Source organism: Petromyzon marinus, chromosome 53 (genome assembly GCF_048934315.1).
Source record: "Petromyzon marinus isolate PM22_M1 ecotype Great Lakes invasive population chromosome 53, UKy_Petmar_22M1.pri1.0, whole genome shotgun sequence".
NCBI classification, from domain to species: Eukaryota; Metazoa; Chordata; class Hyperoartia; order Petromyzontiformes; family Petromyzontidae; genus Petromyzon; species Petromyzon marinus.
The window spans coordinates 11,682,443-11,709,014 of record NC_133719.1 but is presented as its reverse complement, the minus strand read 5'-3'; the positions used below and the strand labels follow the sequence as shown (position 1 = coordinate 11,709,014).

The 26,572-nt window shown below is 55.9% G+C and overlaps 1 protein-coding gene across 7 annotated transcripts in view; it reads right to left on the bottom strand.

The window, feature by feature from the left end:
* Positions 1 to 26,572, bottom strand: part of LOC116953988 (alpha-actinin-1-like) — a 97,018-nt gene that overhangs the window by 23,538 nt on the left and 46,908 nt on the right. For 4 of the 7 annotated variants that reach the window (XM_032974348.2, XM_032974353.2, XM_032974350.2 and 1 more), the window contains 8 exons: positions 23,404 to 23,490; positions 21,278 to 21,365; positions 20,806 to 20,884; positions 14,279 to 14,360; positions 9,212 to 9,297; positions 6,320 to 6,412; positions 4,274 to 4,504; positions 2,887 to 3,034 (listed from right to left, as the gene is read on the bottom strand). In XM_032974348.2, the coding sequence (XP_032830239.1) occupies positions 2,887 to 3,034; positions 4,274 to 4,504; positions 6,320 to 6,412; positions 9,212 to 9,297; positions 14,279 to 14,360; positions 20,806 to 20,884; positions 21,278 to 21,365; positions 23,404 to 23,490 (894 nt within the window). Of the gene's footprint in view, positions 1 to 2,886; positions 3,035 to 4,273; positions 4,505 to 6,319; positions 6,413 to 9,211; positions 9,298 to 9,881; positions 9,968 to 14,278; positions 14,361 to 20,805; positions 20,885 to 21,277; positions 21,366 to 23,403; positions 23,491 to 26,572 lie in introns of all 7 variants that reach the window. The other 3 variants (XM_032974349.2, XM_032974354.2, XM_032974351.2) reach the window with 1 other exon arrangement.

Sequence of the window (26,572 nt, the reverse complement as noted above, 5' to 3'; positions counted from 1 at the left end):
CAACAATGACAAAGATCTAATCTAATTCATATTTACGGAGAGCGCATTCACTCAAGACGCTTGATATGGTTTGCAAAGTGGCGACGGGATAGAATGACTTTGATGGCATGGGCATCGCAAGGATTGAGGAATGAGTGGCCGCTATAGAGGGGTACACGTGGGGATCACCGATGGGGTAGGGGAGGGACGGGAAGGAGTGGAAGGGCGAGGGGAGGGAGGAAGAGAATGGGTGATGGAGAATAGGTGGTGAGGCTTTAAGAGAGGAATTAAAGGAGGTTAAGGAGGGGGACTGCTTCATGTACAGGGGCAGTGTTGAGTCTATGGGCAGTGTTGAGTCTATGGGCAGTGTTGAGTCTATGGGCAGTGTTGAGTCTATGGGCAGTGTTGAGTCTATGGGCAGTGTTGAGTCTATGGGCAGTGTTGAGTCTATGGGCAGTGTTGAGTCTACGGGCAGTGCTGAGTCTATGGGCAGTGTTGAGTCTATGGGCAGTGTTGAGTCTATGGGCAGTGTTGAGTCTATGGGCAGTGTTGAGTCTACGGGCGGTGTTGAGTCTACGGGCAGTGCTGAGTCTGTGGGCAGTGCTGAGTCTATGGGCAGTGCTGAGTCTATGGGCAGTGCTGAGTCTGTGGGCAGTGCTGAGTCTGTGGGCAGTGCTGAGTCTGTGGGCAGTGCTGAGTCTGTGGGCAGTGCTGAGTCTATCGGCAGTGTTGAGTCTATGGGCAGTGTTGAGTCTTTGGGCAGTACTGAGTCTATGGGCAGTGCTGAGTCTGTGGGCAGTGTTGAGTCTATGGGCAGTGTTGAGTCTATGGTGCAGTGTTGAGTCTATGGTGCAGTGCTGAGTCTATGGGCAGTGTTGAGTCTATGGGCAGTGCTGAGTCTATGGGCAGTGTTGAGTCTTTGGGCAGTGCTGAGTCTATGGGCAGTGCTGAGTCTATGGTGCAGTGCTGAGTCTATGGTGCAGTGCTGAGTCTATGGGCAGTGCTGAGTCTATGGGCAGTGTTGAGTCTTTGGGCAGTGCTGAGTCTATGGGCAGTGCTGAGTCTATGGTGCAGTGCTGAGTCTATGGGCAGTGCTGAGTCTATGGGCAGTGCTGAGTCTGTGGGCAGTGCTGAGTCTATGGGCAGTGCTGAGTCTGTGGGCAGTGCTGAGTCTATGGGCAGTGCTGAGTCTGTGGACAGCGTTGAGTCTATGGTGCAGTGCTGAGTCTATGGGCAGTGCTGAGTCTGTGGGCAGTGCTGAGTCTATGGGCAGTGTTGAGTCTATGGGCAGTGTTGAGTCTATGGTGCAGTGCTGAGTCTATGGTGCATTGCTGAGTCTATGGGCAGTGCTGAGTCTATGGGCAGTGCTGAGTCTATGGGCAGTGCTGAGTCTGTGGGCAGTGTTGAGTCTATGGGTAGTGTTGAGTCTGTGGGCAGTGTTGAGTCTGTGGTGCAGTGTTGAGTCTATGGGTAGTGTTGAGTCTATGGTGCAGTGCTGAGTCTATGGGCAGTGCTGAGTCTGTGGGCAGTGTTGAGTCTATGGGTAGTGTTGAGTCTGTGGGCAGTGTTGAGTCTATGGTGCAGTGCTGAGTCTATGGTGCAGTGCTGAGTCTATGGGTAGTGTTGAGTCTGTGGGCAGTGCTGAGTCTATGGGCAGTGCTGAGTCTATGGTGCAGTGCTGAGTCTATGGTGCAGTGCTGAGTCTATGGTGCAGTGCTGAGTCTATGGGTAGTGTTGAGTCTGTGGGCAGTGCTGAGTCTATGGGTAGTGTTGAGTCTGTGGGCAGTGCTGAGTCTATGGTGCAGTGCTGAGTCTGTGGGCAGTGTTGAGTCTATGGGCAGTGCTGGGTCTATGGGTAGTGTTGAGTCTGTGGGCAGTGCTGAGTCTATGGTGCAGTGTTGAGTCTATGGGCAGTGCTGAGTCTATGGTGCAGTGCTGAGTCTGTGGGCAGTGTTGAGTCTATGGTGCAGTGTTGAGTCTATGGTGCAGTGCTGAGTCTATGGTGCAGTGCTGAGTCTATGGTGCAGTGTTGAGTCTGTGAGCAGTGTTGAGTCTATAGGCAGTGCTGAGTCTATGGGCAGTGCTGAGTCTATGGTGCAGTGCTGAGTCTGTGGGCAGTGCTGAGTCTATGGGCAGTGCTGAGTCTATGGGCAGTGTTGAGTCTATGGGCAGTGCTGAGTCTATGGTGCAGTGCTGAGTCTGTGGGCAGTGTTGAGTCTATGGTGCAGTGTTGAGTCTATGGTGCAGTGCTGAGTCTATGGTGCAGTGTTGAGTCTGTGGGCAGTGTTGAGTCTATAGGCAGTGCTGAGTCTATGGTGCAGTGCTGAGTCTGTGGGCAGTGCTGAGTCTATGGGCAGTGCTGAGTCTATGGGCAGTGCTGAGTCTATGGGCAGTGCTGAGTCTATGGGCAGTGCTGAGTCTATGGTGCAGTGCTGAGTCTATGGTGCAGTGCTGAGTCTATGGGCAGTGCTGAGTCTATGGTGCAGTGCTGAGTCTATGGTGCAGTGCTGAGTCTATGGTGCAGTGCTGAGTCTATGGTGCAGTGTTGAGTCTGTGGTTAGTGCTGAGTCTATAGGCAGTGCTGAGTCCATGGTGCAGTGCTGAGTCTATGGTGCAGTGCTGAGTCTGTAGGCAGTGCTGAGTCTATGGGCAGTCTTGAGTCTATGGTGCAGTGCTGAGTCTATGGTGCAGTGTTGAGTCTATGGTGCAGTGCTGAGTCTATGGTGCAGTGCTGAGTCTATGGTGCAGTGATGAGTCTATGGTGCAGTGCTGAGTCTATGGTGCAGTGTTGAGTCTATGGTGCAGTGCTGAGTCTATGGTGCAGTGTTGAGTCTATGTGCAGTGCTGAATCTATGGTGCAGTGCTGAGTCTGTGGGCAGTGCTGAGACGAGAGAGAGAGAGAGAGACCTGAGCCCCACGTCTCGTGGATGTCACACTTCTGTCGGAACTTCTCGGCAAGGTGGTCGAGCCGCTCGAGGCGACGGATCTCGTTGAGGAGCCACTCCTCGTAGCCCTTCTCGGCCTGCTCCAGGCGCGACCACGCGTTGGCGATGTCCTGCACGGAGACGCAGCAGATCGTCGCTCGCTCTCCCACTAGCCGTGGCTGGCTACGTACGGGGCAAAAGAAGTTCGGCGTCCGTACGTCGAACCCCCCTCCGTGTAGATTCTGCTTCACGGACGCTCGTGGCAAGCCCGAGTTAGACAAAGATCCCCCGTGTCGCCTTCACGGCACACGAGGGGGGGTGGGTGTCCGCCTTTGCCTCCTCACTGGCGGTGTTTGCGCACGGCACCAGGCGCTCGTTTGCGGCTCAGTCGACCTAGAGGAGGCCCGGCGACCACTTTAGATAATCATCACCGGTGGTGGCCGTGAGCAGGAATCGCCACGTAGGAGTGCCACGGTGGCTAGGAGATGTTAACTCCCTCGCAAGGTACACAGGAGGTCGTGGGTTCGATCCCGACCCTGACGACGCCTGCTGCTGCTGTACACGTGGAGTCTGCGTCTCTCTCTCTCCCCGTGGTCACGTGGTTATTCTCAGGGCCCTCCGGTTTTTACCTCCACATTTAGAATCAACATCACGCGTTTACAGTATTTCGCTGCTATACATTTACACACGATGATGATGAGAACGATGACGATGATGAGAATGATGACGATAATGATGAGAGTGATGACGATGATGATGATGAGAGCGATGATGATGATGATGATAATGAGAGTGATGACGATGATGAGAGCGATGATGATGATGAGAGCGATGATGATGATGAGAGCGATGATGATGATGAGAGCGATGACGATGATGAGAGCGATGACGATGATGAGAGTGATGACGATGATGATGATGAGAGCGATGATGATGATGAGAGTGATGACGATGATGATGATGAGAGCGATGACGATGATGAGAGTGATGACGATGATGAGAGCGATGATGATGATGAGAGCGATGATGATGATGAGAGTGATGACGATGATGATGATGATGAGAGCGATGATGATGATGAGAGCGATGACGACGACGATGAGCTATCATTTGTGATAGCCACAGATTTCTGCTTTTGAAGCATTACTACATAGCTCAGTGGGCCTCACCTCTGGTCAAATAACAATATTCAAATTAGTCACGGGTCGCCATTTTTGTAGGGCAGCGCGTTAACCACCACACTCCCGTGCGTGTGTCCGTACGCGTGTATCCATACGCGTGTGTCCGTACGCGTGTGTGCGTACGCGTGTGTGCGTACGCGTGTGTGCGCGTGTGTCCGTACACGTGTGCGTGTGTGCGTGCGCCCTCACCGACACCATCTTGCCCTCGGAGGGTATGAACGCGGGACGGTTCATGAGGCGGAGCTTGGTCTGCAGCGTGTTGAAGCTGATCTCCAGGTGGCACTTCTCCTCGGAGCGCGGGGGCTTCCTCGCTCGCCGGTAGTCGCGAAAGTCCTCCAGCCTCGCCTGCATCACCTGCATCGTGTTCTGCAGCGAGCGGTCCTCCAGGCCCGGGATCGTCGCCTCGATCCACTCCAGCAGCTGCGCCGTGCACAGAGACATCGTCGTCATCGTCGTCGTTGTTGTCTTCATCGTCATCATCACCGTCGTCGTCATCCTCATCATCGTCATCACCGTCGTCGTCATCATCGTCATCGTCAACCTCGTCGTCGTCATCCTCATCATCCTCGTCATCATCGTCGTCATCCGTGATCATCGTCGCCGCGATCGTCACCGATAAAGTTACTCCGTTGGGATTCCGTGCAGCGGCAGCAGCGGCAGCGGAGGCGGCGGTGGCGGTGATGGTGGTGGTGGCGGTGGTGGTGGTGGCGGTGGTGGTGGTGGCGGTGGTGGTGGAGGCGGTGGTGGTGGCTGTCGTAGCAATCATCGAGCAAGCAGGGCCCATTCGCAGGCCGGTGTCGAGTCACACACAGGGGCAGCTGCCGCTAGGGGGAGCCCTTCCGATGCTTGAGAACGTTTATGATTGTTGTGCTTACCCCGTTTGCACGGCAGGGGGCAATGATATCCCACCAGACACTTTTCTAACCGATTCATTCGCGGTGGAGGCGTTTCAAATTCGCGCCTAGACGCCGGCACACGCGGCAGGGCCCCAACCCTCCCTCGAACGACGCCGCGGGGTCCAGCCGTGTTAGCCGTGGCGCCGCGTCGCCACGGCTAACACGGCGCTGACTGGGGCGGCCGCTGTGATTCCAGCCGCGAACCTCTGCCACAAAGCGACGGACGCTCTCTCTCACGCCGCGCCGTTGAGATTTCATGCAAAGCGCTCCGGCCTTCAGCAAGCGGCCACCGTCAATTTAGAGTTCATCCGTGATTATTTTAAATCGCAGGATCGTAGCCACGATCTCATCGAGCAGTTTGTGTGGAGGATGACGGACGGAACTGCTATTGTTATCGTCACCGTCGTCAACATCATCATCACCGTCGTCAACATCATCGTCGTCATTATCGCCGTCCTTATCGGTGACGAGCGGCGAGCAGGTAGAGTGAAGTAACCGCTACACTCCCGCTCCCCACACAGACACGCAGAGACAGACACGCAGAGACAGACACAGAGAGACAGACACACAGAGACAGACACACAGAGACAGACACACAGAGACAAACACACAGAGATAGTCACACAGAGACAGACACACAGAGACAGACACACAGAGACAGACACACAGAGACACTCAAACAGAGACAGACACACAGAGACAGACACACAGAGACAGACACACAGAGACAGACACACAGAGACAGACACACAGAGCCACACAGAGACAGACACACAGAGACAGACACACAGAGCCACACAGAGACAGACACACAGAGACAGACACACAGAGACAGACACACAGAGTCAGACACACAGAGACAGACACACAGAGACAGACACACAGAGACAGACACACAGAGACACACAGAGACAGACACACAGAGACACACAGAGACACACAGAGACAGACACACAGAGACACACAGAGACAGACACACAGAGTCACACACAGAGACAGACACACAGAGACACACAGAGACAGACACACACAGAGACACACAGAGACAGACACACAGAGACACACAGAGACAGACACACAGAGACAGACACACTGAGACACAGAGACAGACACACAGAGACAGACACACAGAGACACAGAGACAGACACACAGAGACAGACACACAGAGACAGACACACAGAGACACACAGAGACACACAGAGACACACAGAGACAGACACACAGAGACAGTCACACAGAGACAGACACACAGAGACAGACACACAGAGACACACAGAGACAGACACACAGAGACAGACACACAGAGACACACAGAGACAGACACACAGGTGTACTCACATCACTGGCGAGCTTCTCGTAGTCCTCCATGAGGTTCTCATTCTCCTGGTTCACCGCCAGCACCTTGCAGATCCGGTTGGCCGCCGTCTCCGCCTGCAACATGACACGTCTCAGCCAATGGGAAGGGTGCATGGGGGGGCAGCTAGGCCCTAGCTTAGCCGAGGCCAAGCCAGTGTAGGACTCACTTCATAAGAAACCTCGTGCCATGCTGACAATCGCATGCCATTCGATACCAGCTGCGATGCGGAGTGTATACTTTCCAATTATCGAGTGGCAATTTGTCACGGTATAATGGCGGGGAAGGGCTGAAAATGTTCGCAACCTCTGAAGCGCGACACAACTAGGACGTACCATGGGATTAATAATGTTTAGTCAACAGTCTGCTCTCCTCTAACGCTGCGTGTTTCCGCGACGCGGATTGAATATATAATGCGATGAATGTACTCGGGAACACAATTGTTTTACAACGTGGATGCGAATTGGACATAACGCGATCAAGCGAACGGAACAACGTCGCGAGAGTAGGAATCAGCGGTCGGCTGCCTCGGCGTAGGATCGCACGAGCCAGTGGGATGCTGCTGGATGCTTCTAGATGCTACCCACGCTCCTCGGTCTTTGTTCGGCCTGCGTACGCATCTCACGTGTTATCACGGACTGTGCTTTACCTCCTATATTATATATTACGTGATTATGACGTGATTCTTCCATAATGCGGTGTTCTTCAGGAAAGCAACCACTACCGCGTTGTAGGAGGACAGACTGCGCCGAGTGGTGCGTTGTGATTATTTACACAAGCGACTAAAATTGGGACTGTTCCCGTCTCGGGAACACTTGGGGCGATATCTACATCTGTGGCAAAGAGCTTTATAGCTCATCGGATTCCTCCAGTACATATAAATATCACGACTCTGATACTCCCCAGGACAGCAGCAGCAGGTGGCTGCCTCAACAAGGGGACGGCGATCCTGGGCAGGCGGCGGCGCTCGGAAGGCCCCGGCAGATGAACGATGTCTGGAGGTTTCTCCACAATAGCTCTGCCTCTCTGTCTCCCTCTCTCTCTACCCCACTACTAGGGGGGAGCAGCTCCATTGTACTTTGCTGGTCAATTATCCAACATCCGTGTCACGCATTACCATGACTACCATCAACAATTATCATCACTGTCATCAGAACTGCCCCTATGTCCAAGTTGTGACAAGTCGTGTGTCTAAGGTCAAGTTGTGTCAAGCCGTGTGTCTAAGGTCAAGTTGTGACAATCCGTGTGTCTAAGGTCAAGTTGTGTCAAGCCGTGTGTCTAAGGTCAAGTGGTGACAAGCCGTGTGTCTAAGGTCAAGTTGTGACAATCCGTGTGTCTAAGGTCAAGTTGTGTCAAGCCGTGTGTCTAAGGTCAAGTGGTGACAAGCCGTGTGTCTAAGGTCAAGTGGTGGCAAGCCGTGTGTCTAAGGTCAAGTTGTGACAAGCCGTGTGTCTAAGGTCAAGTTGTGACAATCCGTGTGTCTAAGGTCAAGTTGTGTCTAAGGTCAAGTGGTGACAAGCCGTGTGTCTAAGGTCAAGTTGTGACAAGCCGTGTGTCTAAGGTCAAGTTGTGACAAGCCGTGTGTCTAAGGTCAAGTTGTGTCAAGCCGTGTGTCTAAGGTCAAGTTGTGACAATCCGTGTGTCTAAGGTCAAGTTGTGTCTAAGGTCAAGTTGTGTCAAGCCGTGTGTCTAAGGTCAAGTTGTGTCAAGCCGTGTGTCTAAGGTCAAGTTGTGTCTAAGGTCAAGTTGTGACAAGCCGTGTGTCTAAGGTCAAGCTGTGACAAGTCGTGTGTCTAAGGTCAAGTTGTGTCAAGCCGTGTGTCTAAGGTCAAGTTGTGACAATCCGTGTGTCTAAGGTCAAGTTGTGTCTAAGGTCAAGTTGTGTCAAGCCGTGTGTCTAAGGTCAAGTTGTGACAAGTCGTGTGTCTCAGGTCAAGTGGTCACAAGCCGTGTGTCTAAGGTCAAGTTGTGACAAGCCGTGTGTCTAACGTCAAGTTGTGTCTCAGGTCAAGTTGTGACAAGCCGTGTGTCTAAGGTCAAGTTGTGACAAGTCGTGTGTCTAAGGTCAAGTTGTGACAAGCCGTGTGTCTAAGGTCAAGTTGTGTCTAAGGTCAAGTTGTGACAAGCCGTGTGTCTAAGGTCAAGTTGTGTCTAAGGTCAAGTTGTGACAAGTCGTGTGTCTAAGGTCAAGTTGTGACAAGCCGTGTGTCTAAGGTCAAGTTGTGACAAGTTGTGTGTCTAAAGTCAAGTTGTGGCAAGTCGTGTGTCTAAGGTCAAGTTGTGACAAGTCGTGTGTCTAAGGTCAAGTTGTGACAAGTCGTGTGTCTAAGGTCAAGTTGTGTCTAAGACCAAGTTGTGTCTCAGGCCAAGTTGTGTCTAAGACCAAGTTGTGTCTAAGACCAAGTTGTGTCTCAGGCCAAGCTAAATATATTCGTCGCGTCTCTCCTGGCTCCTCAGCCGTCTCTGCAGATTTTTTTTGGTGCCAAAAAACTTTTACTCGTCACTGTCGTCATCATTACTATCGTCATCATCACTGTCATCATCATCATCATCGCTCTCATCGTCATCATCGCTCTCATCATCATCATCGCTCTCATCATCATCATCGCTCTCATCATCGTCATCATCATCGCTCTCATCATAATCGCTCTCATCGTCGTCATCACTCTCATCATCATCATCATCGCTATCACCACCACAGCCCAGAGTCTGGAGCCTCGTTGAGGTAGCGAGAAGCCCCCCCTCCCAGCCCCCCCTCACCCCCCCCCCGCTCCCAGCCCCCCCCCTCACCCCCCCTCCCTCCCTACACCCCCCCTCCCATCCCCCCCCTCACCCCCGCTCGGATGTTGCTGCGGCGTTGCCACGGCGACGGTTACCTTCTGTGCCCCCGAGAAGGCGTGGTAGTAGCACGAGACGTAGGTCATGATGGCCTTCTCGTCCGGCTTTACCGTGCCCACTATGTCTGCTCCCCCAACGCCGCCGCCGCCGTCACGGAACACGGGGGGCGGCAGAAGACACGAGGAGGTGTGGGGGGGGGGTGAGGAGGTGGGGGGGGGGTGAGGAGGTGGGGGGGGTGCAAGGACGTGGCGTGCAGGGGGGGGGGGGGCGAAGGGAGGAGGGGCGGTCACACATGTCAGCCGCATTCACGCAGTTTCTACGACGCTCAGGCGACCGTCGGAAGTTTCTTGCACAAGAGAGGGGGGGGGCGGGGGGAGGAGGGGTCATCGTCGTGCGAGTTAGGGGTGGGGGCCGGGCGGTGGTGCCGGAGAGTTCTCTCGGTGGTCCGGCCGACCGAGCGCTGTTAAGAGAGAGGGGGGGGGGGGGGGGGGGGCCACGTCGCCGTACGCAGGGAGGCGTGCGAGTTGTGGCGAGCGCCGTGCGACTGTCCCTCGGTCGGCGTGGGGTTCGCCCATCGGTCGCCCCGTCCGCTCAAGCGACCGTCGCACGGCACGACTCGTTGGTTGCGCGCAGTGGAAATAAGAAACGAGGGGTCACGACGAGGCCGCCATGAACCGGCCGGGCGGGCCTCTGGGGCCCCCCGTGTACCTTGAGGGCGCCCGAGAAGGCGTGGTAGAAGCAGGAGACGTAGGTCATGATGGCCTTCTCGTCCGGACGGGCCGTGTTTACGATGTCTACGCTCGGCGGAAGCAACAGCGCCGCGTCAGCGAGCAGCCCGTCGAGCCGGGGCGAACAACGCTCGGCAACGCCCATCCTGCAGGCCGCGGGATCGACGCTCGGGCAAAGGCGCAGCTCCTGCAAGCGCCCGCTCGCGCCGCCGCGGCCGGCGGAACGGCCTCCGCTCCAGAGAGCACTTTGAGAGAGAATGGTTGGCCTGCTCTTCCCCACTGGCCAGGCCGTCTTTCAGAGAGGCGAGAGTACCCACACTTTTCCCCACCGGGCGCCGCTAACCCGACGATTGACCGCGGTTGTATCCATTTAAACCGCCGATCCTTGCCTATTAAAACCCTTCCCCATCCCGATGACGTGAGCGTACGTCATCAGAACGAGATTGGAAGAAAAACTAAAATAAATAAATGCCATCGCTCCCGAGGCCATGCGGGAGGGCGTGGGGCACAGTTTGGCACCAGCCATCACAGAGTACGGTGGTCGTGTCGCTACGGTTCTCTGCAGTGAGTAACGACGTCTTTAAAAACCGCGTCGCTACGACGCCTCTTTAAATACAATTAACGCTGAACGCGCTCGCGCGTTCCGAGATTCGGCGGTGAACGGGACACCACCACCCTGCAACTTGCAGATGTCTCGGAACGGGGAAGGGTTCACATCTGGGCAGTGCACCAGCATCGGTTTGAGTAAAGCCTCATGGGAGGCGCACGTGAAATATCACTCAACTTCCTTGTTTGTTTCGCTACAAGGGAAGAGACTTTTTTTTTAATGATTGTTGCGTTTCGTGTCTCAGCTCCGAGCGGTCTCCCATCATCACCGCCACCCCCCCCTCCCTTCTCTCTCACGGCGACGATGATGACGGTGGGCGAGCGATCGAGCGAGAATCGTGCCGAGCTCAGCGCTCGAGCGACACGGACGAGGGAGCCGTCCCTCCGTGCAGCCCCCTCGCCACTGATGTTAGCCGTGAGAGGGGAGTCGAACTCAGGTGGGCGGGCCAACACCACGCCCGGTGGTGATGATGTTTTTTAACACTCCGCACGAGTTACTCATTTAAGGCTGAGTCGACCTAAGGGAGGCCCAGGAACGATTCGGATATTCGTCACTGTGTATGACCGGCCGTGAGAGGGCATCGAACTCGGGACGCCGGGTTCGTAGCGCAGCGCGCTAACCATTGCGCCACCGCTCTCCATAAATACAAAGACCCCCCAGCCTTTACAGACTTTAGGGGCCAGCGCTGTTAACGGGTACCTATGAAGGCCGGCACGGCACACACACACGCACACACGCACACACACACACGCACACACACACACACACACGCACACACACGCGTACACACGCACACGCGTACACAATTGTATCCATAAGTGCATACAAACGCACGCGCCCTTGTCAATCCACTGCTAGATGATTGATCCACTGCTAGATGATTGATCATGATTCGCGCACAGGCAGGGGATGGAGTAGTGCGGCGGTGAGCGCTCTGCAAACTCGGCGACCCAAGTTTGATTCCCCGTCACGGTGAACATCGGCGGCGAGAGCGTCCTGGTGGTCTTGTCAGACCTCGGTAAGCTAAGCAGGCGTTGTGCCTGGAGAGCACTTTGGATGGGCGACCGCCAGCTTGCCATTTAGGTCTCTCCCCGTTCACCAAACCCGCACTGGCCCAGCGTGGTGAAGCATGGCCATGCCTCTGAGATCCATGCCTCTGAGATCCATGCCTCTGAGATCCATGCCTCTGAGATCCATGCCTCTGAGATCCATGCCTCTGAGATCCATGCCTCTGAGATCCATGCCTCTGAGATCCATGCCTCTGAGATCCATGCCTCTGAGATCCATGCCTCTGAGATCCATGCCTCTGAGATCCATGCCTCTGAGATCCATGCCTCTGAGATCCATGCCTCTGAGATCCATGCCTCTGAGATCCATGCCTCTGAGATCCATGCCTCTGAGATCCATGCCTCTGAGATCCATGCCTCTGAGATCCATGCCTCTGAGATCCATGCCTCTGAGATCCATGCCTCTGAGATCCATGCCTCTGAGATCCATGCCTCTGAGATCCATGCCTCTGAGATCCATGCCTCTGAGATCCATGCCTCTGAGATCCATGCCTCTGAGATCCATGCCTCTGAGATCCATGCCTCTGAGATCCATGCCTCTGAGATCCATGCCTCTGAGATCCATGCCTCTGAGATCCATGCCTCTGAGATCCATGCCTCTGAGATCCATGCCTCTGAGATCCATGCCTCTGAGATCCATGCCTCTGAGATCCATGCCTCTGAGATCCATGCCTCTGAGATCCATGCCTCTGAGATCCATGCCTCTGAGATCCATGCCTCTGAGATCCATGCCTCTGAGATCCATGCCTCTGAGATCCATGCCTCTGAGATCCATGCCTCTGAGAGGCCCTCATCCAGCAGTGGATTGATAAACAGGGCTGTAATAATAATAATTATTATTAGCGACTGATAATTGGGTCGAGCCACGTGAAGACTCGAGACCAGATCTGTGTCGTTGAGACCCTCCACCACCCGGCCTAGCAGGGTTCTTGACGACGCAGAAGCGGACGGATTGCTTCGTGGGCCGACCCGAAATTCGATTGAGAATCGTAATAACATTGCCTGCGAAAGCCTACGCATTAGGCCGGGATTATTAACATTACTATTATTATTATTTTACGTTTAAGTGACGTGCGCGTATTAACGTGGGCGTTATGGAGCGAACGGCTGCAGACACAATAGAACGGAATCGCGATTCTCCGCCGATGCACCGGGCGGGTTGAGACCCTGCACGCCTGGGGGAAGGGAAAGAATTGTCACGAGTCATCAACACGGAGTCGTCCAAACAACGTCGAGCGGCAAGCCTCCTCCTGCGAAGGAGCCTAGAGACTCGGCGACGCCTCCCTGTGTAAACAAACCACGACGTTGTTGTTAGCGTTATTGTTGTTATTGTTGTTATCTTCGTTGTTATTATTGTTAGCTTTGTTATCGTTGTTGTTATTGTTGTTATATTTGTTGTTATTATTGTTAGCTTTGTTATCGTTGTTGTTATTGTTGTCATCTTTGTTGCTATTATTGTTAGCTTTGTTATCGTTGTTGTTATCGTAGTTATTGTTGTTGATATTGTTGTTATCGTTGTTATTGTTTATATTGTTATCGTTGTTCTTATTGTTGTTATTGTTGTTACTGTTGTTATTGTTGTTGTTGTTGTCATTGTTGTTGCTGTAATTGTCAGATAGCAGAAGCAGGCACGAGCGTGTGAAGGCTGCGGCGGTGGACAGGGCACCGAGCAGAGAGAGAAGACATCAGATCCCAACTCCTCCTCGTCCCTCCCCTCTTCCTCGTCCGTGCTGCCGGGAGAACGGTCACGCGAGCGCCGAGCGGCGAGTGAGCGCCAAGCGGGGAGCAGCGAGCGTCGAGCGAGCGGGGAGCGAGCGGGGAGCGGGGAGCGAGCGGGGAGCGAGTGGGGAGCGAGCGGGGAGCGCCGAACGGGGAGCGAGCGCTAAGCGAGCGGGGAGCGGGGAGCGAGTGGGGAGCGAGCGGGGAGCGCCGAACGGGGAGCGAGCGCTAAGCGAGCGGGGAGCGGGGAGCGGGGAGCGGGGAGCACCGAGCGGGGAGCGGCACAACGGACGCCGCGCTCGGGAGGCGGACGCCCGGCTCCCGTCGGCGCCGCACCCGGCTCTTGGTCAGACGGCCACAGGTGAGACGAGAGGTGACGAGGGTTTGACACGGGCGAGACAGGTGACGGAGGTGAGACAAGTACAGGTGTGACAGGTGAGACAGGTGAGAGGTGTGAGACAGGTGTGACAGGTGAGACAGGCGAGAGGTGTGAGACACAGGTGAGACAGGTGATTGGTGTGAGACAGGTGAGACACAGGTGTGCAGGTGAGGAAGGTGAGAGGTGAGAGACATAGGTGAGACAGGTGAGAGACAGGTGTGAGACAGGTGAGAGACAGGTGAGACACAGGTGTGAGACATAGGTGAGACAGGTGAGACACAGGTGAGACACAGGTGAGAGACAGGCGAGAGGTGTGAGACAGGTGTGAGACAGGTGAGAGACAGGTGTGAGACAGGTCAGACAGGTGTGAGACAGGTGAGAGACAGGTGAGACACAGGTGAGAGACAGGTGAGAGAGGTGTGAGACAGGTGTGAGACACAGGTGTGAGACAAGTGAGAAAGGTGAGAGACAGGTGAGAGACAGGTGTGAGACAGGTGAGACACAGGTGTGAGACAGGTGAGACAGACAGGTGTGAGACAGGTGAGAGGTGTGAGACACAGGTGTGAGACACAGATGTGAGACAGGTGAGAGAGACTGTGCCGTACCCTCAGCGTCCAGCATCTTGGGAATGTCCAGGTACTTGTCTGCGACCTCAAACGCCGTGTTCAGGTTCGTCATGGGGTCATCCTGCGAGGGGGAGACGGGAGGGTACGGTCATCGTCATTCTCGCTCGGACCGTCACCCTTTCGTTCATTACTTGACCGCGTTTCTCTCTCTCTCTCTCCCTCGGGTTCAGAGCAGTACGGTTTGACGTGGCACAGCCCGGGATTTGGTGTCCGTGTTCTGCGAGTGTGGCAAGAACCGATGGCTGCCGAGGTGAGGCAGCAGCGGTGGAGCTGTGCTCGGCTCCACCGCAGGATCCTGCGGTGTCGCTGTGCTCAGCTCCACCGCAGGATCCTGCGGTGGAGCTGTGCTCGGCTCCACCACAGGATCCAGCGGTGTCGCTGTGCTCAGCTCAACCGCAGGATCCTGCGGTGGAGCTGTGCTCGGCTCCACCACAGGATCCAGCGGTGTCGCTGTGCTCAGCTCAACCGCAGGATCCAGCGGTGTCGCTGTGCTCGGCTCCACCGCAGGATCCAGCGGTGTCGCTGTGCTCGGCTCCACCGCAGGATCCTGCAACGCGTTGGGAACGGACGGCCGAGCGCCGAGTGAGGAATTCGTCCGGGTTGGGTCGGCCGTGCGTCGCCGGCACCGCCACCGCCACCACCCCCACCGCCACCACCCCCACCACCACCGCCACCACCACCACCCCCACAGCCACAGCCACCCCCACCACCGCCACCGCCACCCCCACCACCACCCCCACCACCACCACCCCTTGTTTGTTTTTGGGGGGGGAATTAACGAGTGGGGTGTGGGTGGGGGGGCGCCCGTGTAGGTGGTGCGACCCCGCAGGTGAGGCGGAGGGGGGCGGCTGGCGTGGTGACGCTCGCCACACGGAACGTGCGGGTGGGGGGGGGGCAGGAAATTACCCGCAGGTGCATGCCGTGCCCACTCGGCGCTGCCACTGACCGCACGCACCCGAGTTCGACTCCCGGCCAGTGGCGAGTAATGTCTGCACTGCTCCTGTCCCACGCGTGTATGGGCGTGTGTCTGTGGAGGAGGCTCGTGGAGGACGCTGCTGCTGCTGCTGCTGCTGGGCAGGTGGAGGCTGTCGCCCTCCAGCAACACGGCAGAGGGCGGAGCGGCGACGCTCACAACGACGAGCGGAGCGCCGGGCGGATAAAGCGCAGCAAGTTGGCACAGTAGTGGGCACAGGTGGTGCATCGGCCAGTCGTCTCAGTCAGTCGACAAATTAACCCATGGCACCTGGGTCTGTCCCGTGACCTCCTGACACCAGCGAGCCTTTCACACTTCATGTGACGGCATCAAAGTGCACCTGGCCAGGCACAAGCGCTTAGTGGCGAATGCCAACTGCTGCTGCTGCTGCTGGTGTGTGGTGGGAGCGGTAACATAGTGGCTTGGGCACTGCGCTACGAACCCGGCGACCCAAGTTTGATTCCTACACACGGCCAATATCGGTGACGAATATCTGGTTTGGGACCTCCCCTAGGTCGACTAAGCCTTAAATAAGTACCTGACGTGATGTGTGAATGTCAGCACTGGGGAGACAAAGGCGGCCGAGGGTGGTGCTGGCCACCCACCCCCTCAGGTGCCGCGCCGGCCTTCATAGGTGCTCGCTTACAGCACTGGTCCCAACAGTCTGTGAAGGCTACACGGGGGATCTTTGTCTTGTGTGTGTCGATGTGGGGAGCGGTAGTGGTTAAAGTGCCGTGCTGTGAAGCTGGTGATGATAATGATGATGTTAGTAACAACATCATCACCACCACCATAATTAAACGTTACGATGACTGTCGAAATGATTTACCGTGGCGTTATTAAAAAATCTGATCATTTTAAAACCTGCATATTTATTAGTGGGGAAATGCTCACCGAGTCTCAAGACCGCTTTCAAGGAGGGTCCTGCTCCCCGTGCGGCAAGCAAGGAGGGAGCTCAGCAGAGTGCTGCGACCGAGGAGACACCCCCTCCCCCCCCCCCCACGCTGCACACTTCCTTGGAGGTTTACGAAATCTCTGCACGATCCACCAACCCCGCCCACTCCGCCACCCCTGCCGTCTCTCGTGCGTTTGGACAGGCGAGCTACCCGCGACCAACAGTGACATTTTAAGTGTTATTTAATGTTATCCTAACACCACGCACGTCTGTAGAGGAATTACAGTCGTTACTAAAGTTTCAGAGGAACTTGGACCGGGGGAGGGGGGGGGAGGTGAGAAATATTTTAGTGATAAACGAGGAGGAGGGAAGAGAGGAAGTTGCTGCCTCCGCTTGCACGCCGCTTGCATCGTCACCCCCAGCCACACGGCCTCTTGGCACACCGCTCACCACACCACTTCACAGATCGCTCACCACACCGCTCACCACACCACTTCACACATCGCTCACCACACCGCTCACCACATCACTTCACACACCGCTCACCACACCGCTCACCACACCACTTCACACATCGCTCACCACACCGCTCACCACATCACTTCACACATCGCTCACCACACCGCTCACCACACCGCTCACCACACCGCTCACCACACCACTTCACACATCGCTCACCACACCGCTCACCACACCACTTCACACATCACTCACCACACCGCTCACCACACCGCTCACCACATCACTTCACACATCACTCACCACACCGCTCTCCACACCGCTCACCACATCACTCACCACACAGCTCACCACATCGCTCACCACATCGCTCACCACATCACTCACATTGCTCACCACATCGCTCACCACATCACTCACATTGCTCACCACATCGTTCATCCCCTGCAAGCCTCGCCCAACTTTGCTTCTCTATGCGAGTCTGTGGGTCTCTATGTGAGTCTGTGGGTCTCTATGTGAGTCTGTGGGTCTCTGTGTGAATCTGCGGGTCTCTATGTGAGTCTGTGGGTCTCTATGCGAGTCTGTGGTTCTCTATGTGAGTCTGTGGTTCTCTATGCGAGTCTGTGGGTCTCTATGTGAGTCTGTGGGTCTCTGTGTGAGTCTGTTGGTCTCTATGTGAGTCTGTGGGTCTCTATGCGAGTCTGTGGGTCTCTATGCGAGTCTGTGGGTCTCTGTGTGAGTCTCTACGTGAGTCTATGGGTCTCTACGTGAGTCTGTGGGACTCTATGAGTGTGTGGGTCTCTGTGGGTCTCTATGAGTCTGTGGGTCTCTATGAGTGTGTGGGTCTATGAGTGTGTGGGTCTCTACGAGTCTGTGGGTGTCTATGAGTCTGTGGGTCTCTATGAGTCTGTGGGTCTCTATGAGTGTGTGGGTCTCTATGAGTGTGTGGGTCTCTATGAGTGTGTGGGTCTCTATGAGTGTGTGGGTTTCTATGAGTGTGTGGGTCTCTATGAGTGTGTGGGTCTCTACGAGTGTGTGGGTCTCTATGAGTCTCTGGGTCTCTACGAGTGTGTGGGTCTCTGTGTGGGACTCTATGCGAGTCTGTGGGTCTCTACGAGTGTGTGGGTCTCTGAGTGTGTGGGTCTCTCTACGAGTCTGTGGGTCTCTATGAGTCTGTGGGTCTCTATGAGTCTGTGGGTCTCTATGAGTCTGTGGGTCTCTATGAGTGTGTGGGTCTCTATGAGTGTGTGGGTCTCTACGAGTGTGTGGGTCTCTATGAGTGTGTGTGGGTCTCTATGAGTCTGTGGGTGTCTCTGGGTCTCTATGAGTGTGTGGGTCTCTATGAGTGTGTGGGTCTCTATGAGTGTGTGGGTCTCTATGAGTGTGTGGGTCTCTATGAGTGTGTGGGTCTCTACGAGTCTCTGGGTCTCTACGAGTGTGTGGGACTCTGTGTGGGTCTCTATGCGAGTCTGTGGGTCTCTACGAGTCTGTGGGTCTCTACGAGTGTGTGGGTCTATGAGTGTGTGGGTCTCTCTACGAGTCTGTGGGTCTCTGCGAGTGTGTGGGTCTCTGTGGGTCTCTACGTGAGTCTGTGGGTCTCTACGAGTGTGTGGGTCTATGAGTGTGTGGGTCTCTCTACGAGTCTGTGGGTCTCTACGAGTGTGTGGGTCTCTCTACGAGTCTGTGGGTCTCTACGAGTGTGTGGGTCTCTACGAGTGTGTGGGTCTCTACGAGTGTGTGGGTCTATGAGTGTGTGGGTCTCTCTACGAGTCTGTGGGTCTCTACTAGTGGGTGGGTCTCTGTGGGTCTCTACGTGAGTCTGTGGGTCTCTGTGTATGTCTACACCCGGGTTGGAACCCAGGCCTGCAGGGGGAGTGGCTCCGTGTCCCTGAGCTCTGTCCCAGCACCGTGACGACCTCCCCCTAATTGATTTGAACCAATTCATGATCGCAAACCCCTCGTTAATTAAGACGTCAGGAGTTTGGGGGGGTGGGTGGGGTGGGGCTGGAGTCTGAATGTGGTTGTGGGGGTCCCTAGAGTGGGGGGTTGGCAGTGGGGCGGGGGGTGGGGGGAGGGGGGGTTAGGGGGGGTGCTGTTGTTTCACAAGGCAACCATTTTCACATAATCAGGGCCCACCGGCCACTTAACCGCAATTTCCTCCCGACGAGAAAACGAGAAGAGGGGGAGGGGGGGGCGCACAGGGACCGTGCCGACGGTTACCGGACGGAGCGGTGCCCGCAGGAGTCGGGAGAGCGAGGAACAGGCCGGGAACAAGCCGGGAACAAGCCGGGAACAGGCCGGGAACAGGCCGGGAACAGGCCGGGAACAAGCCGGGAACAAGCCGGGAACAAGCCAGGAACAAGCCGGGAACAGGCCGGGAACAGGCCGGGAACAGGCCGGGAACAAGCCGGGAACAGGCCGGGAACAAGCCGGGAACAAGCCGGGAACAGGCCGGGAACAGGCCGGGAACAGGCCGTGACAACAAGAGAGCCTCTGTGTCTACGCCGCACAACTCCACGCTCGCACACCGCCCATTAGGTCGGAGCGTACGACAACGCGAGCGCGGCCTCGTGGTCCCGCTCGGCGGCAGGGAACACTCACGCAGGCAAAGGCCCCCTCCCGTGGAGTCCTCGCGGGCTGTTTGGGAGGCAAGTGCTGTCAGCCGAGCACCCGTAAACTATGACTCAACATTTTGTATTTAACCAGGTGAGGCCCCACTGGGTTGTGTAGCTCATTCTCAGAAGCGACCTGGCCATCACAAATGAGGGCTCAACGAAGTGGCTGAGCAGCAGCATCATCATCATCATCGTGTGCAAATTCACAGCAGCAGCCAAACGAACGCGTCGTGACGTCGACTCTAAACGTGGAGGGAAAAACCTGGGGGACCTGGAAGAAAGTCCACACGACCACGGGGAGAAGCAAACACACGGACACGAGAAGACACACTAGCGGAGACACGCTAGCGGAGACACGTGAGCGGACACGCGAGAAGACACACTAGTGGAGACACGCTAGCGGAGACACGTGAGCGGAGACACGTGAGCGGAGACACGGGAGCTGAGACACGAGGAGACACGTGAGCAGAGACACGAGGAGACACGAGGAGACACAAAGAGACATGAGAAGACACACTAGTGGAGACACGCTAGCGGAGACACGAGGAGACACGAGGAGACACACTAGTGGAGACACGCTAGCGGAGACACGAGGAGACACGAGGAGACATGAGAAGACACACTAGTGGAGACACGAGGAGACATGAGAAGACACACTAGTGGAGACACGAGGAGACACGAGGAGACATGAGGAGACATGAGAAGACACACTAGTGGAGACACGCTAGCGGAGACACGTGAGCGGAGACACGAGGAGACATGAGGAGACACGAGGAGACACGAGAAGACATGAGAAGACACTAGTGGAGACACGCTAGCGGAGACACGTGAGCAGAGACACGAGGAGACACGAGGAGACACGAGGAGACACACTAGTGGAGACACGCTAGCGGAGACACGCGAGCGGAGACACGAGGAGACACGAGGAGACACGAGGAGACATGAGAAGACACACTAGTGGAGACACGCTAGCGGAGACACGCGAGCGGAGACAGGAGGAGACACGAGGAGACACGAGGAGACATGAGAAGACACACTAGTGGAGACACGCTAGCGGAGACACGAGGAGACACGAGGAGACACGAGAAGACACACTAGTGGAGACACGCTAGCGGAGACACGTGAGCGGAGACACGAGGAGACACGAGGAGACACGAGGAGACACACTAGTGGAGACACGCTAGCGGAGACACGCGAGCGGAGACACGAGGAGACACGAGGAGACACGAGGAGACACGAGGAGACACACTAGTGGAGACACGCTAGCGGAGACACATGAGCGGAGACACGAGGAGACACGAGGAGACACGAGAAGACACACTAGTGGAGACACGCTAGCGGAGACACGTGAGCAGAGACACGAGGAGACACGAGGAGACACACTAGCGGAGAGACACTAGCGGAGACACGCTAGCGGAGACACGTGAGCGGAGACACGTGAGTGGAGACACGCTAGCGGAGACACGCTAGCGGAGACACGCTAGCGGAGACACGAGGAGACACGAGGAGACACGCGAGCGGAGACACGAGGAGACACGCGAGCGGAGACACGTGAGCGCGCTACCTTTCTGAGCTTGGCGAAGTCGATGAGCTCAGGGCGATGCCGATGGATGAGGGCACAGAAGGCGAGGCCGTCCTTCCAGCTGGGCACCACGCGGACAGAGACAGAGACAAACACCACCATCACCAACACCGCCACCACTGTCACTACCGTCATCACCACCATCACCACCACAGACAACGTCGTGACCATCACCATCATCACGGGCAACATCGTCACCATCACCAGTGAGTGAGTGGTGGCCGAGTCACAAGGTGAGTGAGTGGTTGGGTGAGTGAGCGAGTGAGTGCATGAGTGGGCGAGTAATGGAGAGGGTGAGTGGGAGAGCGGGCGAGCGAGTGGGCGAGCGGGTGAGTGGGCGAGCAATGGAGAGTGGGAGAGCGGGCGAGCGAGTGGGCGAGCGGGTGAGTGGGCGAGCAATGGAGAGTGGGAGAGTGGGCGAGCGAGTGGGCGAGCGGGTGAGTGGGCGACGGACCTGAGGTGGAAGTTCTGGACGTTGACGTTCTTGTAGGGTGCCGTCTTGCGCTGGCACCAAAGCAGCAGCCCCTCCTTAGCCGACGTCTCTGCACGAACCATAATCATCACCATCATCATTACCACCATCAACCACCACCATCACACCACCACCATCACAACACCATCATCACATCGCCATCCTCATTACCATTACCACCATCAACCACCACCATAATCATCACCATCATCACATCGCCATCCTCATTACCACCATCAACCACCACCATCACAACACCATCATCACATCGCCATCCTCATTACCATTACCACCATCAACCACCACCATAATCATCACCATCATCACATCGCAATCCTCATTACCACCATCAACCCCCATCAACCACCACCATCACAACACCATCATCACATCGCCATCCTCATTACCATTACCACCATCAACCACCACCATCACAACACCATCATCACATCGCCATCCTCATTACCACCATCAACCACCACCATGACAACACCATCATCACATCGCCATCCTCATTACCATTACCACCATCAACCACCACCATAATCATCACCATCATCACATCGCCATCCTCATTACCACCATCAACCACCACCATCACAACACCATCATCACATCGCCATCCTCATTACCATTACCACCATCAACCACCACCATAATCATCACCATCATCACATCGCCATCCTCATTACCACCATCAACCACCACCATAATCATCGCCATCATCACATCGCCATCCTCATTACCATTACCACCATCAACCTTCACCATTACACCACCATCATCACATCGCCATCCTCATTACCATTACCACCATCAACCTTCACCATAATCATCACCATCATAATCACCATCCTCACCATTACCACCATCAACCTTTAACCTTCATAATCATCGCCAATCCTCACCATCATCGTCAACATCATTACCATCATCAATATAATCACCATCACGATCACAATCATCATCACCATTAGTCACCATCATCATCACCACCATCATCATCATTACTGCCATCACCAACATCACCATCATTATCACTGTCACACTCCCATGTCCCAGTGTCTCCCCGTGTCTCCCCGTGTCTCCCAGTGCCTTCCCCGTGCCTCCCAGTGCCTCCCGGTGTCTCCCGGTGTCTCCCAGTGCCTCCCCGTGTCTCCCGGTGTCTCCCAGTGTCTCCCAGTGTCTCCCCGTGTCTCCCAGTGTCTCCCAGTGCCTCCCCGTGTCTCTCAGTGTCTCCCAGTGTCCCTCAGTGTCTCCCAGTGTCTCCCAGTGCCTCCCCGTGTCTCTCAGTGTCTCCCAGTGTCTCCCAGTGCCTCCCCGTGTCTCTCAGTGTCTCTCAGTGTCTCTCAGTGTCTCCCAGTGTCTCCCCGTGTCTCTCAGTGTCTCCCAGTGTCCCTCAGTGTCTCCCAGTGTCTCCCCGTGTCTCCCAGTGTCTCCCAGTGCCTCCCCGTGTCTCTCAGTGTCTCCCAGTGCCTCCCCCTGTCTATCAGTGTCTCCCAGTGTCTCCCAGTGCCTCCCCGTGTCTCTCAGTGTCTCCCAGTGTCTCTCAGTGTCTCCCAGTGCCTCCCAGTGCCTCCCCGTGTCTCTCAGTGTCTCTCAGTGTCTCCCAGTGCCTCCCCCTGTCTCTCAGTGTCTCCCAGTGTCTCCCAGTGCCTCCCCCTGTCTCTCAGTGTCTCCCAGTGTCTCCCAGTGCCTCCCCGTGTCTCTCAGTGTCTCTCAGTGTCTCCCAGTGCCTCCCCCTGTCTCTCAGTGTCTCTCAGTGTCTCCCAGTGCCTCCCAGTGTCTCTCAGTGTCTTCCAGTGTCTCTCAGTGTCTCCCAGTGTCTCTCAGTGCCTCCCCGTGTCTCTCAGTGTCTCCCAGTGTCTCTCAGTGTCTCCCAGTGCCTCCCCGTGTCTCTCAGTGCCTCCCCCTGTCTCTCAGTGTCTCCCAGTGTCTCCCAGTGCCTCCCCGTGTCTCTCAGTGTCTCTCAGTGTCTCCCAGTGCCTCCCCCTGTCTCTCAGTGTCTCCCAGTGCCTCCCCGTGTCTCTCAGTGTCTCCCAGTGCCTCCCCGTGTCTCTCAGTGTCTCCCAGTGTCCCTCAGTGTCTCCCAGTGTCTCCCCTCGTACCTTCAACGGAGATGTCCTGGATAGCAAATCTCAGGATGATTGTCCAGATCATCCCGAGGGTCATCTTCACGTTCCCGTCCACGATCTCTGCTCGGCACAAACGACCGGGGGGCCGGGGCGGGGGGGCTCAGAGTTTGTGGATCTCGCGAGGGATTCGTAGCCAGCACACTGCACTGTAAGGTCACCCATGTCTGTTTCTGCACGTGTCTATGTATGTCGCATCATGTTGAACTTCTTTCGCACCGTACGTAGCCAACCGTGCTAATGAGAGGTGCGGGGGAAGGGCAACAAACTAAAAACAAAAAGCAGCTCGAAAGAAATGAATTTTCAACTGCGGAGTTGGGGTTGTTGTTTAAATGGCAAAATTCGTGTCACTTTGCCTTCCGCCACGCGACCAGATGGTCACTTTCGCTGGGACACGATGTAGAAGTGCCGGCGGATCGAGTGAGAAAAGCTGCTCACGGAGGGCCGAAGACTTTTCATGGCAAAAACAAAAATGGACGACGACGTTGTTGTTGGTTGTTGTTGTTTAGTTTTATATGGGGCGGCAGGGTGGTAGCGCCGCAAGTGGTGACACTCGTGACACCGGTGAACACGCACACACACGGTGAACACGCACACACGGTGAACACACACACACACGGTGAACACACACACACACGGTGAACACACACGGTGAACACACACACACACGGTGAACACACACACACGGTGAACACACACACACACGGTGAACACACACACACACGGTGAACACACACACACACGGTGAACACACACACACACACATGGTGAACACGCACACACGGTGAACACGCACACACACGGTGAACACACACACACGGTGAACACACAGGGTGAACACACACACACACGGTGAACACACACACGGTGAACACACACACACGGTGAACACACACACACGGTGAACACACACACACACGGTGAACACGCACACACACGGTGAACACACACACACACACGGTGAACACGCACACACGGTGAACACACACACGGTGAACACACACACACGGTGAACACACACACACGGTGAACACACACACACACGGTGAACACACACACACACGGTGAACACACACACACACGGTGAACACACACACACACGGTGAACACACACACACGGTGAACACACACACATGGTGAACACACACACACACGGTGAACACACACACATGGTGAACACACACGGTGAACACACACACACATGGTGAACACACACACACGGTGAACACACACACACGGTGAACACACACATGGTGAACACACACACACGGTGAACACACACACATGGTGAACACACACGGTGAACACACACGGTGAACACACACACACACGGTGAACACACAAACACGGTGAACACACACACACGGTAAACACACACACACACACGGTGAACACACACACACACACATGGTGAACACACACACACGGTGAACACACACGGTGAACACACACACACGGTGAACACACACACACGGTGAACACACACACACGGTGAACACACACACACGGTGAACACACACACACACACACATGGTGAACACACACACACGGTGAACACACACACACGGTGAACACACACACATGGTGAACACACACACACGGTGAACACACACATGGTGAACACACACATGGTGAACACACACACACGGTGAACACACACACACGGTGAACACACACACATGGTGAACACACACACATGGTGAACACACACACATGGTGAACACACGCATGGTGAACACACACACACGGTGAACACACACACGGTGAACACACACACATGGTGAACACACAAGGTGAACACACACACGGTGAACACACACGGTGAACACACAAGGTGAACACACACACACACACGGTGAACACACACACACGGTGAACACACACATGGTGAACACACACACACACGGTGAACACACACACATGGTGAACACACGGCCCCTTGTACACAAAGACACTTGGACACGGACGCCACATTCCACGAGCACAGCGACAGGGGCGGTGCGGACGCCTCGCGTAGAAAACTGCACCGCACGTCATGCGTGCGTGTGTGCGTCATGCACGTGTGTGTGCGTCATGCACGTGTGTGTGCGTCATGCACGTGTGTGTGTGCGTGTGTGCGTCATGCACGTGTGTGTGTGCGTGTGTGCGTCATGCACGTGTGTGTGTGCGTGTGTGCGTCATGCACGTGTGTGCGTGCGTGCGTGTGCGTGTCATGCGTGCGTGCGTGTGTGCGTCATGCACGTGTGTGTGTGCGTGTGCGCGTCATGCGTGTGTGCGTGCGTGCGTGTGCGTCATGCACGTGTGTGCGTCATGCACGTGTGTGCGTGCGTGTGCGCGTCATGTGTGCGTGCGTGTGCGCGTCATGTGTGCGTGTGTTGTGCGTGTGTGTGTCGTGTGTCCGCGCGTATCACCCCTGGATTGGGGGGGGGGTTCTTTACGCGAGCGAAAATAAAAAGTCGCAATCATCACAAAGACCCTCAACAATGCACGTGCAGGTGTCACTGCTGCGTGTCACTGCTGCGTGTCGCTAGGGCGTGTCGCTGCTGCGTGTCACTGCTGCGTGTCACTGGGGCGTGTCACTGCTGCGTGTCACTGCTGCGTGACGCTAGGGCGTGTCACTGCTGCGTGTCACTGCTGCGTGTCACTGCTGCATGTCACTGCTGCGTGTCACTGCTGCATGTCACTGCTGCGTGTCGCTGCTGCGTGTCACTGCTGCGTGTCGCTGCGGCGTGTCACTGCTGCGTGTCACTGCTGCGTGTCGCTGCTGCGTGTCACTGCTGCGTGTCACTAGGGCGTGTCACTGCTGCGTGTCACTGCTGCGTGTCACTGCTGCGTGTCGCTGCTGCGTGTCACTGCTGCGTGTCACTAGGGCGTGTCACTGCTGCGTGTCGCTGCTGCGTGTCGCTGGGGCGTGTCACTGCTGTGTGTCACTGCTGCGTGTCACTGCTGCGTGTTGCTGGGGCGTGTCACTGCTGCGTGTCACTGCTGCGTGTCGCTGGGGCGTGTCGCTGCTGCGTGTTGCTGGGGCGTGTCACTGCTGTGTGTCACTGCTGCGTGTCACTGCTGCGTGTCGCTGGGGCGTGTCACTGGGGCGTGTCACTGCTGCGTGTCACTGCTGCGTGTCACTGCTGCGTGTCGCTGGGGC